The sequence below is a fragment of the Lissotriton vulgaris genome, chromosome 11 (genome assembly GCF_964263255.1).
Source record: "Lissotriton vulgaris chromosome 11, aLisVul1.2, whole genome shotgun sequence".
Classification (NCBI taxonomy): domain Eukaryota; kingdom Metazoa; phylum Chordata; class Amphibia; order Caudata; family Salamandridae; genus Lissotriton; species Lissotriton vulgaris.
This window is the reverse complement of record NC_141699.1, coordinates 68,229,268-68,248,527: the sequence shown is the minus strand read 5'-3', so window position 1 is coordinate 68,248,527 and position 19,260 is coordinate 68,229,268. Positions and strand designations below refer to the sequence as shown.

The 19,260-nt window shown below is 47.6% G+C and overlaps 1 protein-coding gene across 2 annotated transcripts in view; it reads right to left on the bottom strand.

Moving 5' to 3' along the window:
* Nucleotides 1-19,260, bottom strand: part of PI4KA (phosphatidylinositol 4-kinase alpha) — a 614,454-nt gene that overhangs the window by 21,428 nt on the left and 573,766 nt on the right. For both annotated transcript variants that reach the window (XM_086942716.1, XM_086942717.1), the window contains 2 exons: nucleotides 6,774-6,933; nucleotides 2,746-2,835 (listed from right to left, as the gene is read on the bottom strand). In XM_086942716.1, the coding sequence (XP_086798842.1) occupies nucleotides 2,746-2,835; nucleotides 6,774-6,933 (250 nt within the window). The remainder of the gene's footprint in view (nucleotides 1-2,745; nucleotides 2,836-6,773; nucleotides 6,934-19,260) is intronic.

Here is a 19,260-nt window from a genome sequence, read left to right as displayed (position 1 = left end):
GAAGAGGGGAGGGGCAATGGAGATGACTGTGTTGGCAATACTTAGTCATCCCGCTCATCATAGAGGTCCTGGAGTTCACCTCTTTCTCTTTGATCCTCGGATGAGGAGGGATCCTATAGTTGTGCTACTTGTGGAGAATGGACTACAGGTGGACACAATTGTTGCATAGGCGGAGGAGTTGGCGGCTGAAGAGGCACTGAAGGTGTCGTAGCTGGCTGTGTTGAACAGGAGCAGATGCTGGAGAAAACCTTTTCCTGGAATATGACAGCATGAATTGTAGGTCTGATACAAGTGCAGATGGAAGACATACCATGTCTTGGTATTGTTGAGGGTGTTGGTAGTGCTCCTGAGAGGTAAATACTCTTGTTCATAATAGTCACACTCATCAGAATCATCCTCGCATGTAAAATGAAGCTCTGAAGGGCTACATGTAGCACCAAAGCGGCTATCATATTCAGAGTCTTCATCATCCAAGAGATGGGAAGGCAGGAGGGAGGCACCTTACATGGAGATGTATGAGCCAGTGTAAGCCTTTTTTGACTCTGCCTAAATATAATTTTTTCTGTGGTTGTCGTCAAGGTCGTCAACGATGATAGCGTCAAAGTGATCAAGGCTTCTGTCTCATAGTCAAAAAGGGAATTGACGTTGATGGGATAGTCACAGTCGTTGGGAAACCATTTGTTGAAGGTGGTGTCATCGTCAACAGGATCTCCGTCATTGACGGGAGCGTTGATGAGGAGGTAATCCTTGTAGTCGATGAGATAAGGGTACGGCTGGTTGACGATAAAGTCGTTGATGAGGAAATTGCTGTTGCTGACACCGTGATAGTGTTGGCAGTAGATGGCGTTGATGCTGCTTCTGAGTTCTCATCGTCAAAGACAATTTTCTTGTCGACGGAGATGCTGTCGGCGACCCATCCATCAGTGGAGCAGAAGAAGGATTTTTTAATGTGTGCTTTACCTGAGGTGGAGGTGTTGGGGGCTCAGAAGGTCATTTTTGAAGTTCCTTGGAGGAGGAACGGGACTCCTTTTTTTCCTGTCATGCTAAAGGAAGGTTACTTTTGTGAGGTGTCTTAGATAGGCTGCGATGTCTATGAGAGACCTGAGGGGCATTCTGGACACATTTTTAGGTGGTTCATGAGAGGAATGAGCAGCAGGATCATCCCTAACTCCGTTGAGAGGCGTTTTGGAGGAAGACATAGATGAAGTGTCACTCTCCTCATCAGAGACTGGATTTTCTCTGGTCTTGAGGTTTTTCAGGCATAGAAGGAGAAGTCCTTCACGGTCTTTCAAACTTTTAGAGGAAAAAGTGTGACATATCTTGCAGTCTTATGCGCAGCATAAAGACAACACATGCAATCCTGATGAAGGTCAAAAAAGTGTAGCCTCTTCTTCCTGCAAGTGCCACAGGGTCTGAAGAGCCCCTTTTTAGGGGTGTCTGACATAATGAAAGTCAGTTTGAGACACCCAAATGACAGCTACATAGCGCCTCAGAGTACATCTGTAAAGTTTGAAAAGGAAAAGTCTGTAGAAAAATCTTCTTTAGAGTTCTGACAGGAAAACTGAGCAGAGCTCAGTGAAGACTCCCTCGCACGACGTGCTGCAGAAAATCTGAGGGGCTGGAGCTTCTCTCAGGAAGGTTCTATAGGGTGGTGTGACCGTATTTGTTGACTCTTAAGTTAGGTCCATTTTAAAATAATGACTGGGTATGCTACTAAACCAAAAGGCCCAAGCCTGCTACATTCTTTGTCTACCGTGACATTACTTTTCTAAGGTACCGGGGACTCCTATCTCAACGACGGGGAAGGATTCAAGCATGTGAATCTATGAAAGTTCTAATATTGGAGTGACAGGTCTTCTCTGAGGTTGAAATGTCTGTGAATAGCTGAAATAGACAATGAGAAGGGAGGGATTTTCCCGAAAGCCTTAGAGGATGAAGATAGTCTCTTCCTAAGAAGTGGTTTAAGTGCTATTTCTAATGAGATATCAGTGGAGCTTAGTGAACAAGGACTACCATTGAAACCTCCTTCTGACTTTATCTGCTTCATGTGCCAAGAGTCTGAATGGCAGCTCTCTTTCTCTGCTTCACGGGGTGGGTCAATCTAGATTGACGACACATAGGGTTTGGTGCGGTTCTAACACAGACATCCGGTGTCTGAAATTGCTAATGGGCTTACATTCACTCTTAGGAATAATTTACACTGCAAAGTTAAAAAGATAATTATGAGAAAGCTATTTAAATAAAATAACTGAGGTATTTTTGTGCTACTCCAGATATGCAGCCTCATTGGTGCACACAATTTTTTTTAAAAAAAAGAACTGTTGGCATGCTCCCTGGAGCAGCCTACTTTTCTGCAAATGTCGCTTCAGTTATAAACGTACAGGTGTGCCTGTGATCCTGGTAGTAGAATTGTCTAATGTTATCTGGATGCAGTTTGATCCTTGGGTGGTCAGTTTTATGAATAAGAAATCTTCAGGATGAACTATTTATTAATTTGAAGTCATTTGTACCCTTACTGTCAGACTGTGCACACAAGCCACCAAGATTTGAAGCAGTAGTAAGTCTTGCATCTCAGAAACGACACTGATGTGGACAGGTAGGCAGTCAAAGACAGACAGACTGCTGGCTAGTAACATCAACAAGTATAGAACTACACAGAACTTTAGAACCGATTCCATTTGCAGAATCTACAGCAACATACATTTCATCTCTGCAAAATGACCCAATTATAACTGTGACACTTACTTGAGTAGTTTAATAGTCTGTCCCCTGAAGCAGGGCAGCCCTGTGTCCAGCATAAGCGTTACCAAGGACACCACAGCATCCATGTACGGCCTGAAAGGAGGAAATAAAGTGTGAGTAGATGAGCAAGGTATTCTAGTGTTTCAAACTCTGTAATAAGAGAAGGCAGCAAGAAACAATCCTACTCTTTAATCCCAATTCACAACTCAGTATTTTATACAGTGGGGGAGACCCAAATTATTCACAGGCAGGCTATTATATGGGAATTACTATAAAACGCAATGTTTTACCCCCGTCTAAGAAGAGATTAACCATTTAGTAAGCGCTAGAGTGTTAAATATCACATTCTATCAATCATTTAAACCTCTACATTTGATTTGATAAATGGATCAGTTTTCAAAAGATTGGTCATTATATTTTAATACAAAAACAATTTGCAATACGTTTTTTTTGTTTTGGTATCTTTAACTAATTCCTTGTTTTAAAATATTATTTTCTTTCAGGAGGACGATAATGTAGGACTGTAAAATAATACTTTGCTTCTTGAGGTGGTAAAACCCCAAAGCAACCCATGTTTTATAACATCCTCGACACACAATATCAAGATCAGAGCATAAGTAACTCTTTGGTTGCTGACAGCAAACATCTTCAAAGTGATTGAATGAAGCCCAGTACAACATTTCTCAAATGCTTAACTTTATTAACAAGGAACCTCAATTCAAAACTAGGGCATTAAAGGCCAGATGCATGAAAAAAAAGTTTTCTGATTCCCTAATTGCAAATCCTCGCGTTTCCCAATTAGGGAATCTGAAAAAACAGCATGCATGAAAGTGAGTTGAACACTTTCTGCGATTCCTAGGGGATTGCAAATTTCCTGCCTCATGAATATTAATGAGGTAGGTCGCAATTTGCGAACCCCTAGGAATTGCAAAAATCATAGGGAAGGTGGCCTGCTGGGTTCAACAGACCCCCTTGTCTGTGATTGCTTTTAAATAAAGCAATTTTTTTTGTAAAGCAGCCCGTTTTCCTTCAAGGAAAACGGGATGCTTAACAAAAAGAAAAAAAGAAAAGATTTCCTTTCATTTTTTAAGAGCAGGCAGTAATCCGTGGGATCACTGCCTGTTCCTAAAAAATGCTTTTACAATCATTTACAAAGGGGAAGGGATCCCTAAGGGACCCCTTCCCATTTGCAAATGGGTTACCACCTACTTGAAGAAGGTGGTAAAATGTGAATGTTCTGCAACCACATTTCGGTCACTAAACATTCACACTACCGATGCGATTCGGTATTAGCAAGGGACGCCCTAATCACGCCCCTTCCTAATAGGGGATCGCAATCCCATTTTGCAATTTGGTAACCGGTAACCGACTCGCAAAATAGGGTTTCTACATCTAAAAAGCATTTTTTGCATTCGCAACATGGGCTGATTCGTTTGCGGAGACAAAAATGTTTGATGATGTGGCCCTAAGACTATTAAGAGAATCTCAAATCGGTAAGGCAACCTTTGGTACAGCTGTAAACATTATTTGGGATCAAAAGCAAGAGAATGGGATATGTCAATCTTAGATGAGACAAACCAAGTGCAATGATGCAGTAGTAAAGTAGAATTCAAGACCAGAGATGTCTATTTCAATGTGCTTGACCTTGAAGGTGAATTCACTATGCTGTTTTGTAAGTCAAATATGGGTATCGATATCTACCCACAGCTGTTTCTTGGACTGAACCAGGCACAAAATAATTATTTTAAACATAAAATAATCAGAAAGTCTTTCAGGCAGTTTATACTGGGACAACGATCACAGGTATACTTACTAGGTCAGGTTTATTATTCGTAGTACTGATATCTATCTAAATATGGAATTACTTATTCTACACTTGCCGGGATCTACGTTGGAAGAGAAGACTGTAATTTAATTATCTTTACACATTTGGAACTAAGATGTTGGGTATCATAGGGCCACAACATGGCATCTACATGGAAGTTAAGACAGAAACTAAGGTCAGCTTTCCTCAAACAGAGAATGTGTTAAACTGCCAGGTACACATATAATAAGAAAGATATCCCAGCCATTCATCCTGTACTCACTTGGACTTTGGATTAGGCTTTAAGAAGAAGCATCCAAAGAAAAAAGAGTGAAGCAGGCATTTACAATCACATAAAAAGCTGCTATACAACTGTGTTTAAAAAACACGTCAGCTAAATGTAAATGATAATGCATCACAGATTCCACGCAAATGGAAGTTGTTGTGACGTACATACCCATAGACAAATCTGATGGGTGTCAGTCACAGACATTTGCTTCTGATAAGGTCTATAAGGTGTGAAACATTTGTTTTTAGGGGGAAGACATTTTCCTTGCCCTCTAATAGTGTAAAGTTATTTTTTGTAGGAATCGGGTTTGTGAAAGATCAGGAGCACCTCTGGGTCAGAGTTTGGCGGTGTAGAAAAAAAGGAACTCATATCAGTGTGCATGGGTGGCATTTATAGGCGGCCCCACATCACTTCCGGAGCGGAATGATGTTGGCTCCAAGACACATGATTCCACCTACCAGCAGGCAGGGGTACTGCTAAAGATTTTCCAGATCCAGTCTGACACATGTGGAATATTAAAAAAATTAGGAATCTGCAGTTAGAATTATCAATCCGAAATTTACAATTAGTGATAAAGGAAACTATCTTGTTAAAATAGTCTTTGATGCAGATCTTCCAGGATATGTTCTGTCAGAAGTTAAGAGGATGTAGGAAGAAGACGTATGGGAGGGAGTTCTAGTAAGACAGAAATTCTAAACCCAGATGACATCTAGGTTATGAAAAATGTCAAAGTGGGTCTGCCCTGTTCAAGTATCCTGTCAGACTGAATCTTTTGACTAAATGAAAAATGCACCCTAGTCACAACCTTGATGAAAAAGAAGCGCAAGTCCTGAAGGAACAGAAGGAGTACAACTCATGCTCAGTAAATGGTTCCGAGACACTAGGATACCCTAAAAAATACCATAGGCTCAAATTACCTGGTTACATTACATTAAAGCCCAAATCGCAAAATGCTGTGCTTCTCTGGGTAATCTGTGAAACTTTACTCTATCTAATAGCTTCATTATTTGGTATGCAGCCATCTTTTAATTTCAGAATCAATTTAATTCCTGTTGAAAAACTGACAGGAAGGACAGGACTCAATGTCTGATGCTCGGAGTTATAGTAGGCATGTGTAATGTGTCAACTCCCCCGAAGTCAAGTACCTGGAACAGAAAGGGTGCCAGCATGAACACCTGTGTCCGAGTCCATGAAGGAGGCAACTGACATTACTTTCACCTTAGTTTATTTAGCAGTGATTGTCAGGAGCCAAACGCTGGTTCTAGAGAGTGAAATAGCGTAAGGGGTACAGAAAAAGGAACAATCACCGACTTGTAGAGATCCCAATTCGACTTTCACAGGCGTTGCATCTGTGGAGGTCTAGCAAAATGTCTGACGTTTGTTTATTTAAGGGACATTCATAACAGTTTTCCTTTCAGCAAGCTCAACCCAGGAAGAAATTACAGCCTGAGAACACATTGCGATAAAATACCCTAGGCCCAATAATGTCCGAGGCCACTGATCTTAAGGAAATTGTAAGCTTTATATTCCTTAAATGTGTGATTTCAATCCATCTGAGTTCAGAAACAAAAATAAAATCTTACTTTTTAAGTGTTTTATAACCCACTGCTCCACTCCTTATAGCAACAGAAACTCAAAGCATTAACACCTAAAGACAATGCAACCCATCAGAGTCCACAAATACACATCAGATAAAGCAGGACTGGACCAGGAGATTAAACAGCCCACCATATCAGAAGGCTGTGCCAGTAGAGGAGCACAGGAGACTGAGTTTGTGCTGTGGGAGAGAAACAAGTGCAAGTGGAGTTTACAAAGGAATGAGCGGGGAGATGCCACCAGCAGAGGAGGAAATACATGCCTCCTGCAGGCACAGAGGAAGCATGCCACATTTACTTTCTATACCAGCAATAATAGGGCACACAGAGAATGTTTGTTTACCTGACTGCAAGGTATCCACGGACGCACATCTCCATGAACCATTTGAAGGGAGTGGCTTCCATCTTCCCACCCATGATCATCACCATCTCGTCAGTCAGTTTGATATCGGGCTCCCAGCCCAGGTTGCCACCAGGAGAGCTCTCAAACATAAACCCAAAGTCTGCAGACAGAAAGAGTGGAGTTAAACCATAGAAGAAGAACACCTCTCAAAGCGATTGATTACCACTCCACACTCAGCACAGTATGGATTACATAATGCCAAAACGGGGCGAAGGAATCGAACACAAAAGACAATACTGGAGAACCTTGTAATAACAGAAAAGCAACTTATGAATGGATTCACTAAATGTGGAATCTTTTGACTCCCACCCAGCCGCGGCTCATGCAGATAAGAGCGGTGGGACTGAGTGGGGGGTGGGGGATTTCGACAGACGACCACAAGGGAAAAATATTTTTTTTATTTGCCCTCGTGGTCGTCGGTCAAAAGCCCCCCTCCACACCCGCTCTTACCTGCACGAGCCGCAGCTGCTCACACCTTATGGGGGAGGAAGAGGGGTTAAACAGAGAAGTCCATCAATCTCATCTTAGGTCTTACATTTACTAAACCACGTATGCACTACAGGAAATGACTTATGTTTGGAGAGGAGGCAGCATTAATTACAAAAGGGCCATATCACATTTATATCATAAACAAACTTCCTACTTCCAGACTCCTGCTAGCCATACAATACATTGTGTTATCTATTGTCTTGATAAATGGACATCAGAAGCAGTCTTGGTCATCATAAACCCCTAATCTGGTCAGCATCATGGCGCTTCTATTCTAAGAGTCCACCACATCATTAAGACACTCTTCAATCTACTTTAATTCAACACTAATAATAAAAATTAAAGGTAGAGGCAAATTTAGGTCCAGATCTAGAGTTTGGTGGATGGTACTTTGTGTGTCAGGGTAGCGGAGAAGATTATATCTGCCATCCTGACGAGTGATCATCTGCCGAATTTAGAGATCACCGCTGGCACAGTGGTGATCTCTGTGTCTTGAAAGGAACTGACATCATGGTGGTTCTTGTCAAGGTACAGAAAGTTTGGTGGACAACTACTATTGATTCTGATGGCCGCCAACCAAACTTTTACAAACTTTTGCTTTTTTCAAAAACATATCTCACAAAGTAATAACCCTTACACACAGGTAGTTTTTTCCCCAGGATACGATTATTTGTTTTTTCAGTCCCTCACCGACATAGAGAAAAAAAAGGATATCACACAGTCCACCCTAAGTAGGACAGGTAGTGTAATACCCATTCTCCATCGACCCTTTTGGGCTGCAGGAGGAAGCTTTCCTGCAACAGAGACAATGGAGTTCCATTGACAGAAAGCGGAGGGTCCTATCGTTATTTTGGCAGCCGGAGTGCTCTGTCGCATTTGCAATAGAGTACCAAATCTGCCAAACTCTAAATTACCTCCTTAATCAAATGACTTAGTCCACTGGTGGTACTCCATGATTTCCGAGGATCTTCAATAGCAAAGCCCTAGAGTCCGCTGGCCAGAGGATTATCCCAATGAGTTTACTCCACCGATTCAAGGGTTGCAACTGAGTATTCGCTGAAAGGAGTAGTTTCTTACCTGTAAATCCATGTTCTGTAGTAGGGGTATCTCTGTTATAGTCATAATCTAGTGAATGGTCCCTTTCATGTGCGGGGACCCCGGAGCAAACAAAAATAATCTCTTAAACTGTCTTCTTTGCAGTACTGCATAGACACTTAAGAGAGAATTAAAGACAAGTAATGCAGCCTATACATGCAAGGCTACACTGTCCAGTACTTCAACTAGAAATGCAAGGATATTCCAAAAATATCTCACTTTAGACCTGTCTGCCAGGTTTAACCATGGAAAACACTTCCCCCTTCACCAAATCCTTGGAATGATAGAGAGGAAAGACAGGACAGACAAGCCCCCATAGGCTGCCATTATGTGGCTTAAAAAGGGATACCGTGCCTTTAAGGAAACTTTCCAGAACTTTCCTGGTATTCCAGAATGCACAGCAACTCCCTCCACTTTCATTTCTTTTTGGAGGTGTATCAGCTAGACCTGTAGCATTCATCATTTCATCACTTTCTCAGGAGGGCGGGCCCTTATGACTATAACAGAGATACCCCTACTACAGAAATGGAGTTACAGGTAAGAAACTGCTCCTTCTGTAGTAGGGGATCTCTGTGTATAGTCATAATCTCGTGAATAGAATGGGAAGCCCATCCAAAAACAACCCGGCGGTGGAGAAAAAAAACAACACCACTATTATGCGAACAGATTTCGCAGCGAAGCCTGTCCGACCTGAGCATCTGCCCTGGCATCAGAGACCAGACAGTAATGTTTAGCAAAGGTGTGGACCGACTTCCAAGTGGCAGCCTTGCAGATTTCTGCAATGGGAACATTACGAAACAAAGCCATGTGGCCGCTTTGCCCCTGGTGGAATGAGCCTTAGGCTTCCCCCTAAGGTCTTATTCGCTTCCTGATAACAAAGCTGGATACACGACACAATCCACCTAGAGATAGATGCCTTCGAAGTAGCCAGACCAGTCCTAACCGACCCATAGTTGACAAACAATTGGTCAGACCTGCGAATGTCTTTAGTCTTATCCAGATAGAATTTCAACACCTTTCTAACATCCAGGGAATGAAGAGACCATTTCCACTGGAGTAGAAGGATTCTGGAAAAAAGTTGGTAAAGTTATAGTCTGATTAACATGAAAATCAGAAATCACCTTGGGAACGAATTTAGGGTGAGTGCGCATAACAACCTTAGCAGCATGAAATACAGTATAAGGTTCTTGGCAACACAATGCCTGAATCTCACTCACCCTGCGGGCCGATGTAATGGCCACGAGGAACGCTGCCTTCCAAGACAGGTGCTGCAGCGAAGCCTTATGAAAAGGCTCAAAAGGCTCCTTCATCAATCTGGACAGCACCACATTTAATTCCCATGCAGGTGAAGGAAGTCGAACAGGAGGGAACACCTTCTTCAATCCTTCCAAAAAATCCTTAATCACAGGGATCTGGAAGAAGGGCGTCTGTGAAGGACATTTTCTGTAAGCAGTCAATGAAGCCAGATGAACCTTAATGGAATGGAAATTAAGTCCAGACTGAGCCAGATGCAAAAGGTATGGAAGGATGACATCCTCCTTGCAGGTCGTAGGATCATAGTTCTTAGACATGCACCAGATGCAGAATCTCTTCGATTTAGAAGCATAAGAGGTCCTTGTAGACTACCTCTTAGACTCCTTCAATATGTCCATGCAATCCTCAGGAAGATTTAAGTGGCCATATTGCACTATCTCAGGAGCCATGCCGCCAAACTCAAAGAGGAGAGGTTGGGGTGCACCATCTGCCCCCCGAACTTCGTGAGAAGGTCTTGCCGACACGGCACCCGCCGATGAGGCAGGATCGAGCGATGAAGCAGGTCTGTGACCCACCACTGCCTGGGCCATTCCGGAGCAATGAGGATCATCCGCGCAGAGACTGGGCCAGCTTGATGAGCACCGCCGGAATCAGGGGAATGGGTTGAAAAGCGTACAAAAAGCTGTTCGACCAGTTGATCCATAACACGTTCCCCAGCGTCCCCGGTTGGTAATACCTCGAGGCGAAGTCGCGGCATTTGCTGTTTTCGGCGTTGGTGAACAGATCCATGTCTGCAGTGCCCCAGACGGCGAAGATGTCTTCGAGCACTTAGTTGTTTATGACCCACTCGTGGTTTTCTTGCAGCAGCCTGCTGAGGGCGTCCGCCTGAACATTCTGTACACCGGGCAGATGAGTCGCCTTTATAGTCAATCCTCTGGCTAGCAGCCAGTGCCAGATCGCCTGCGCCTCCTGCGACAGTGTGCGCGATCTCGAGCCCCCCTGCTTGTTGACATAATACATCGTGGTCGTATTGTCCGTCTGTACAAGCAAGGAGCAGGTCTGGAAGGACGGAAGAAAGGCCTTCAGTGCCAAGTGAACAGCTCTGAGTTCCAAGAAATTGATGTGATACGTGGACTCCGCGGGAGACCACTGTCCTTGGACCTGTAGATAGTCTAAATGCGCTCCCCAACCCAGGAGAGACGCATCCGTCACTATAGTCCGAGTCGGGATATCCTTGTGGAAAAGAACCCCTCTGAGTAGATTCTCTGCCGAGCACCACCATCTCAGGGACTGTTGGGCGTGAAGAGAAAGCTGAATCCGGTCGTCCCAACACCCTTACCTCTGGTCCCACTGATCCTCCAAGCATTCCTGTAGTGGCCTCATGTGTAAGCGCACGTGTGGAGTGAGGAAGATACAAGAGGCCATCGACCCCAGTAGAGAAGACACCGTCCTCACTGTTGTAGATGGAGCAGCTATGAGAGCCTGAGCATTCCAAAGGTGGATAAGCGTCTCTTCTCCGAAGCAAACAGGCTTGCCAACAACGTATTGATGGAGGCTCCCAAGTACTGTAGGCACTTCACAGGAATCGGGACAGACTTGGACAGATTTATGTGCATCCCCAGACTGTTCAGCAGCCCGGCCGTCCTGTTGAAGTGCAACTGTGCTTCCTGGAAGGTGGAGGCTTTGATCAACCAATCGTCCAATTACGGGTAGACCAACACCTTGCTCTTTCCCAAGTGCGCTGCTACCACAGCCATACATTTTGAAAAAGTCCTGGGTGCAGACTTCAGTCCAAACGCTAGTACGGTGTACTGATAATGATTGGTGCAGACTAGGAAGCGCAGGAACTTCCGATGCTTCCTTGCAATGGGCACCTGGAAGTACGCATCTTGCAGATCTATCGTGCACAGCCAGTCTCCCCTCAGCAGCTGAGGATAGATCTGGTGCAAGGACAGCATGCAAAACTTCTCCCTGCAAATCCACTTGTTTGCTTGTCGCAAATCCAGAATGGGCCTGAACTCGTTCTTGTCGTTCTTTTGTACTAGGAAGAAGCATGAGTAAAGACCCTTTCCCCTTTGAGACAAAGGGACGTCTTCTATCGCGCTTTTTCTTAACAGGGTTTTGGCCTCCGCCTTGAGCTCCCGCAGTCGGAACTGTGAGCCGACCGTGGAATTGCTGGAGACGGGCTGGTGAAACGAAGACTGTATCCATTGCAAACAATATTCAGCACCCACTTGTCCGGAGTAATGTTTCTCCACTCTGCCAGGTAATGTTGAATGCCTTCCCCCACCGGAGCAGGTAACGATGAAGGGGAAGTAACAGCTCAGGCCCAGACCCGGCCGGGCCTTTGGTCGCGGATGAAGCCTGCTGACCACCACGGCCCCTCTGGCGCTTTTGGAACGGGCACCGCTGGAACTGCTGCTGTTGCTGCTGTTGTTGTTGTCCAGCCTGGCGACCCTGTCCTCTACCTTGTGCCCCGTACCATCTCTGGAACGAGCGGAAGGTCTTCTTCTGTTCCTTCAGCTTCTCCAATCCGACAGCCGTCAAGGTCTCCGCCTTCATCCGGGCCATCTCCTCGTCTGCGTGTTTACCAAACAGGGTCTCACCAGAGAAGGGTAGATTGCCCACCCTCTGCGCGCCTCGGGCTTCAAGGACGTCAGACGCAGCCAGGCGTGTGTGCCTCAGGTTGACTCCATGGCAGTATCTGTGCGCTGCCAGGAGAGAGGAATCCACAGCGGAACTGATCACATGGTTGGAGACCATCAGACCTTCATTAAGGATTTCTTGGAAATCTTCCCTATCCTCCCATGGAAGACGTTCCACGAACCTTGTTAGGGACTCCCAGAGGGATCGATCATAATGCCCCAACAAGGCCGCGGCACTCGAGGCCTTCATAGACGTGGATGCCGTACCGCAAACCTTCCTGCCTGCCAAATCCGTCGAGCGGCTCTCCTTGTCAAGAGGCACTGTCGATGATGGGGTGGTTGCGTGCTGCTTTCTCGCCGCCGTCACAATCACCGAATCCGGCGCAGGGTCCAAGCGAAGGAACGCAGGATCTGTGTCAGGGGCCCGATACTTCTTTTGCAGCCTGGAAGGCGCTGCTTTAGTAACCGCAGCGGTGAGGAAAAGATCCATGGCGGGTTCCAGTAGCCCTGGTACCAACGGTATCAACGGACGAGACAATTGTTTCTTGTGAAGGGTCTCGAAAATGACGAAAGTCAAGGGTGTGGGCGTAGTGAGCGTGATGCCCAACTTTCCTGCTCCTCGCAGCAACACTTCCTGGAAGGAGACAATATCGTCTATCGGGGACACCCTCGTCCGAGGGGAGTCCAACAGCGTTGTCGAGTAAGCCCTGCCACTGGACGAGTCCGTGTGGCAGGATCTAGATCTGTCCCTCCCATGGAGTCGTCTGGACCTCGTAGAGGAGCGATGGTGACTCCTGGACCTATCTCTCCGCCGTGAGCGAGACCTTGATCTCTGTGGTTTTGGGCGGTCTGCAGGCCGGAAAGGAGGGTGCTGTGGAGGCCGAGCCGGGAGCCTAGGCTGTGGAAGCCCCATAGGCAGCGTCGGCAAATGGGGCAGCGAGGTAGACCTCGGCGGAGCCGTTGGAGGAGGACGGTGAGGAAGAACTGGAGGAAGTGGAGGCGTAGAAGGTTGTGGAGGAGGAGTCGGGGTCCGTGGAAGAGGACCCACGGGTAAAGGAGGTGGCGTAGGCGACCTCAGTTTGGCGGGCGAGTAGACTTGAGAGTACCCCGAGCCCGGAGACTGTCCCACTCTTCTTTTCTTCTTCTTCTGACCAGAGGGGGGCGATCTAGAGGCCCTCTCCTGCGTGGGCGGGCAACGGCGCCGCCGCGATCGCGTGCTCGCAGAAGCTGGGGAATCCGTCCCAGTCCGAGACGTCTAGTCTTCCTCCTCGACGCTGAGCGTCCCTTCGACGTCGATGAACGTCTCCTTGACGTCGATAAACGTCTCCTTGACATCGACGAATGTCTCCTTGACGCCGACGAACGTCTCCTTTATGCTGACGAACGTCGTCTCGACGTCATTGGCCGTCTCCTCGACGATGACGAGCGGTGGCTCGACGTCGATCGTCTCCTCGACGACGGTGATCTCCTCGGCGTCGCAGACCTTCGTCTCCACGCTGATCTTCGTCTTGACGTCGCAGACTTACGTGTCGACGTCGACTGTGACCGGCGGTGTCGCCTCGACGGCGAGCACCGGCGTCTTGACCCCTCTCGACGTCGATGATAGCTCGACGACGAACCAGCCCTCGACGTCAACCTCGACGGAGATCTCGACGTCAGTCCCCTCGACGTCGAGGGTCGACGTCGCTTCGACCCGGAGCCCCGGGGAGACGGAGAACAGACTGTGGTCATTCCCTTCGACGCAGACGTCGAGGCTATCGACGTCGACAGAGACCGGTGGCGTTTTCATGCCTTTTCTTTACTGGGGAGCCTCCCAGAGGCTGACGCACGGGCAGAGGAAGGAGCCCCTTCATGCCCAGACCCACCTTGTCCTTGCTGCCTTCTCAGCTCCAAGCCTTGGAGCCTGGTCTTCGACCTGTCCTTGAGGGTTCTTTTAGGAAACTGCAGTCAGATGTCACACTCCTCAGGAACATGAGAAGAAGGCAGGCACAGGATGCAAACCCTGTGAGGATCCGATTTTGCCTTTTTCCTGGAGCACTCAGGACATTTATCAAATAATGCAGGCATATTTGATAAAAGGAACAGCCAAAACAGCAGAGAAACTCCAGTCAGATGTAGACAAGGCAAAAACACGTCGAGTGAACACTAACACTTTAAAAGTGCACAATTTTGAAATAAACCCAAAAGGGAGAGCTCAATGCTCCAGGGTCCTGCTAGCAGGAGCCGGAAAAAAGAACTGAAAGTGAAGGGAGTTGCTGTGCATTCTGGGATACCAGGAGAGTTCTGGAAAGTTTCCTTAAAGGCACGGTATCCCTTTTTAAGCAACATGATGGCAGCCTATGGGGGCTTGTCTGTCCTGTCCTTCCTCTCTATCATTCCAATGATTTGGTGAAGGGGGGGAAGTGTTTTCCATGGTTAAACCTGGCAGACAGGTCTAAAGTGGGATATTTTTGGAATATCCTTGCATTTCTAGTTGAAGTACTGGACAGTGTAGCCTTGCATGTATAGGCTGCATTATTTGTCTTTAATTCTCTCTTAAGTGTCTATGCAGTACTGCAAAGAAGACAGCTTAAGAGATTATTTTTGATTGCTCCAAGCTCCCCGCTCATGAGCGGGACTATTCACTAGATTATGACTATACACAGAGTCCCCTACTACAGAACTTATTTTTCAGGATCACAGGCCTGTGCCCTGAGATCGGAGGGCCTAATGGCATCTCCCCACTAATACCCTATCCAGTCTCCTAAGTAACCAAGGTTCTTGCTTACAGATGAGGTATGCAGTTTTTAGTGTGTTGCATATTACAAGCGGTCAGGGAAAACAAGCCCAGGGAAATGCAAAAAGCAAGAGCAATACACATTTTCTTGTGGGTAAATGGTATAACAACAAAATGCAAAAAACATATGCAATACAGGGGTAGCAGGATCAAAAGAGTACATCAAAAAGATACAGTAGGCCCAAAACAAAAAGACAAGTGTCCTGAAATAATCTTATCGAAAATGTCTCTTGCAAGGAAAGCATTAAGGTAGCCGGTCTACTTCCATAGGCCGACACTTTAAAGGGGTAGTAAATGATACAGTGCTACAGTGATGGAACTCATGTATAGAAGTTAAAGGCCTTTTCACAGCATGGGAGCCTAAAAACACTAGTGCCACTGTCACTATCAAACTAAAGTACTTAGTTGTGTAGCCCTTGAGTGAGGTGTGAGAAACTGGGTTCTTGTTGCAGTATCTCCAACTTTTTACCTGGTTTTTGATGCAACTTTGACTAAGGTGTACTGGGTCCCTGCTAACCAGGTTCCCAGTACCAATGATCTTTCCCTAAATGAATACCACAAATGGCACAACTTCCGCAATCCTTATAACTCCCTAGTAAATGGTACCCCTGGTACCTAGGTCATTGGGACTGAAGAGCGTCCACTGGGGCTGCAGCAAAAAAAATTCTAACACCCCAGAGGCCCCTCATCAAGACCATGCAAACTGCCATTACAGGCTGTTTATCTTGGTGAAGAGAAAAAACTGAAGAGTACACATGGCACACATCCCTGTGTTCAATACACTGCATGAGGTATAGGTGAGTCACCCCTACTGCAGGCTTTGCAGCCCTAAAGCAGGGTGAACCATATTCCATGGGTGGACATATCTGCATGAGCAGGTATGACCCTACAATATCAAGTCCATTTTTGGATATTGCAAGTGCACAGGGAAGCCGTAGAGAGTGCATGGGCTGGATACTTGTCATTGCGAGTTTCCTAGCTCCGGGATGGCCTCACTGTATCCTAAGATGTTTGGTACCAAACATTTTGTCTTAATAAATCCTCACTGATGCCAGTGATGGATTTATTAATAAATGCACACAGGGAGGAGGAGCTTCGCGGGCAACCAAGATGGCTGCGTGAGCTCGGAGCTCCGAAGACCCTCCGATCCTCCGAATTAATCCTGTCGTCTATCCTGCCCCACGGAAGTGGGAACATGCTGTTGAACTGCTGCTGATGCGGGACTCGTTTTCCGTTTGAAGATCCGAGTTCCCTGGGTGGAGTTACACCGTGTTGAAGATTGGGGACGACAACGCCATCAGAGCCCGGATTTACATGGGCGACTGCAGCGCTGCTATACGGTGGTGGTCCTAGGAGTGAACGACTGCCCCACCTCAAGAAATCACCCAGGCTACTCTGTGGACTGAAGTGCTGTTCGAACGGTGGGGGCGGATGCTATCGCCTACCGACTTGGGGCCCGACGAAGACCAGGGAGTCTTCCCGATTGAGTGGCTTTTTTGCCCAATATGGCTGGCAGAGGCGATCCAGATAAAGGGAAACCCCGGGTCAGCAGAAAAACGTCTTTTTCTCAGTCCACTATCTCCGATCGCTACGCCCTCCCTAAGGGATCGCCCGGAGCCACTGTGCGGTCTAAGAACATGCAGCGGGAAGTGTCACTGGATGACTCGGCTCCAACTCTCCGGGACTTAATGGGCGCCATTGCGGGCATCAAGGCAGAGATGCATAAGCGACATGAGGTGCTATCGCACAAGGTCGACACGTTAGCCATCGAGATCAATTTGATCAGAGCCGATCTCGGCAAGACTAATGACCGAGTCAAGTCACTTGACATAAAATCGTCGAGTCTGACCTCGGACGTAACGGACCTACAGTCGGAGATCCGAGACCTAAAAGCTGCGAACTCGATGTTTGCCCGCAGGCTTGATGACTTTGAAGGACGGGCCAGGCGCCAGAACGTCCGCATCGTTGGTGTTCCGGAGGGGGCCGAGGAGGATGCCACCGATCTCTTTGTTGAGAACTTGGCCCAGAACCATCTGACCCCCGGCGGCCTCAGCAAGTTCTTCTCGGTGGAGCGAGCTCATAGACTGCCCGGAGGCCGCCCGAAGCTGGGGGCCCCTCCGCGCCCTATCATCGCCAGGGTGTTCAATTTTAGGGATAGGGACACTATCCTGCAGGCATCGAGGAGAGGTGGGCCGCTGAAGTTCCAAAATGCTGACATTAATTTTTTCCCGGACTTCACCCAAGCGGTGCAGAAGCGAAGGCAAAGTTTCACGGGCATGAAACGTAGACTGAGAGAGCTGGGGATGAAGTACTCTATGCTGTTCCCAGCGAAATTACGCATCGAAAATGATGACCGGGCATTGTTCTTTGACATGCCAGAAATGGCTGGGGACTGGCTGGACACTTTGCCCCAGCGCCGGCGCGCACCCGAGGAACAGTCGGAGGGGGCGTCTGGTGGCCCCGATCTTCAGGAGTAAACGGACCCTTTGGGCCATTTTCGGATGATGAGTCTGCTCAGGCAGTCAGTCGCAGATTACTGTACTTTGCTGCTATCCTTTCTTTGTGAACGGGGGAAACGGGGGGGGGGATAGGTTGCCTCCTTTCTCCTCTAGGGGCTTTTCGTAGAGTCGTTTTTGGGGCGACAGGCACACTGCTAGTTGGGGGGGCTCATTAGTCTAATGCAGGGGTGCAGGGTGGGGGGTGGTTGGGTTGATTGTTTTTTGTGTGTTTTCTTTCTCTTTTCTTTACTTATTTCATGGCAAGATGACCATTCTGTTGTTGACTATGCTGTAGCGGCTGTTCCCTGCAGGGGCGGCATGGGCCTCTACATTGACGATTGGGGGTAAGAAGTTACATGTTCTGAGTTGGAATGTTAATGGGCTGGGTGATCGCATTAAGCGAGGGGTTGTGTTGCAAAAGTTTAAAAGATGCATGCCTGATGTCATCCTGTTGCAAGAAACGCATCTCATTGGGAATACGTGCCACGCACTCAACAGAAAAGGCTTCAAAATGGTGGCACACTCGGGGTTCTCCTCGGGGTCCCGTGGGGCGGGGATCATGGTGCGCATGTCTCTCCCGTTTGAGGTGGAATCTAGCGTGATCGATGAGAGGGAACGCTACGTCGCCGTCACGGGTAGGTGGGAGGGGCGTACCCTGGTATTGGTTTCTGTTTACGTCCCCCCTGGTCTGCAAACGACTACTTTCCAAGATCTTGGGGGCGCCATTTTGGGCCTGCCCAAAGGCTTGCTTATAGTTGGTGGGGACTTTAATGCAGTTGGGTCTGGGACCTTGGACCGTCATCCATCCAGAGATCTTCGAAATGCGCAGTCCTTGCTTCCTGATTTCCTGGACACCATGGGGCTTATTGATTGCTGGAGACTACTTCACCCCGCTCAGCGACAATACTCCTTCCACTCGGGGGCGCACAGTAGCCTCTCCAGGATTGACTATGTTCTGGCATTGGCTGCCCACGCGTCGGCCGTGTCCGAGGCCCGTTTGATGGCCAGAGGCATCTCGGACCATTCCCCGATCTGGGTGTCTTTTGATTTTGACATAGTAGTGGCCTCGAGAGTAGCGCCGGTCAATCCAAGGTACTTCCGTAACCCCAAGACTCGTGACCTCCTGGCTAAGGCCATTGAGCTTTATTTTTCCGAAAATACGGGCTCGGTAGCGGCGGCCTTGTCCCTATGGGAGGCCTTTAAAACTGTCCTGAGAGGAGAAGCCTTCTCCTTAATAGCCAAGGCGCGCAGACGTAGAGATGAGGAAGTGGTGCGGCTGGAATCAGAGATTGGGGATCTTGATTCTCAATTGGAGACTGGTCCGTCGCCTGCCCTGTTACATGCTCTCACTCAAGCAGTCGGAGTACCGGGCCGCTGCTACTGACGCTGCCAAGGCAATGGGTAGAGAACAGCAAGGGAGGATCTACGATGTCGGGGACAAGGCAGGCAAGCTTATTGCGTGGCTTGACAAGAAGGAGATGGCTTCCCGGGTGGTTCCCGAGGTGCTGGGGGAGGACGGACTGGCTGTCACCGACCCCAGCGCCATAGTTACGGTCTTCGCCGATTATTTTGAGTCCGTATACACCTCGGCTTCTGATATGACCGAGGCGGACTCTGCCTCTCTCCTTGAAGGGATCGTCCTTCCGTGTTTGTCGGATACTGAACGCGAC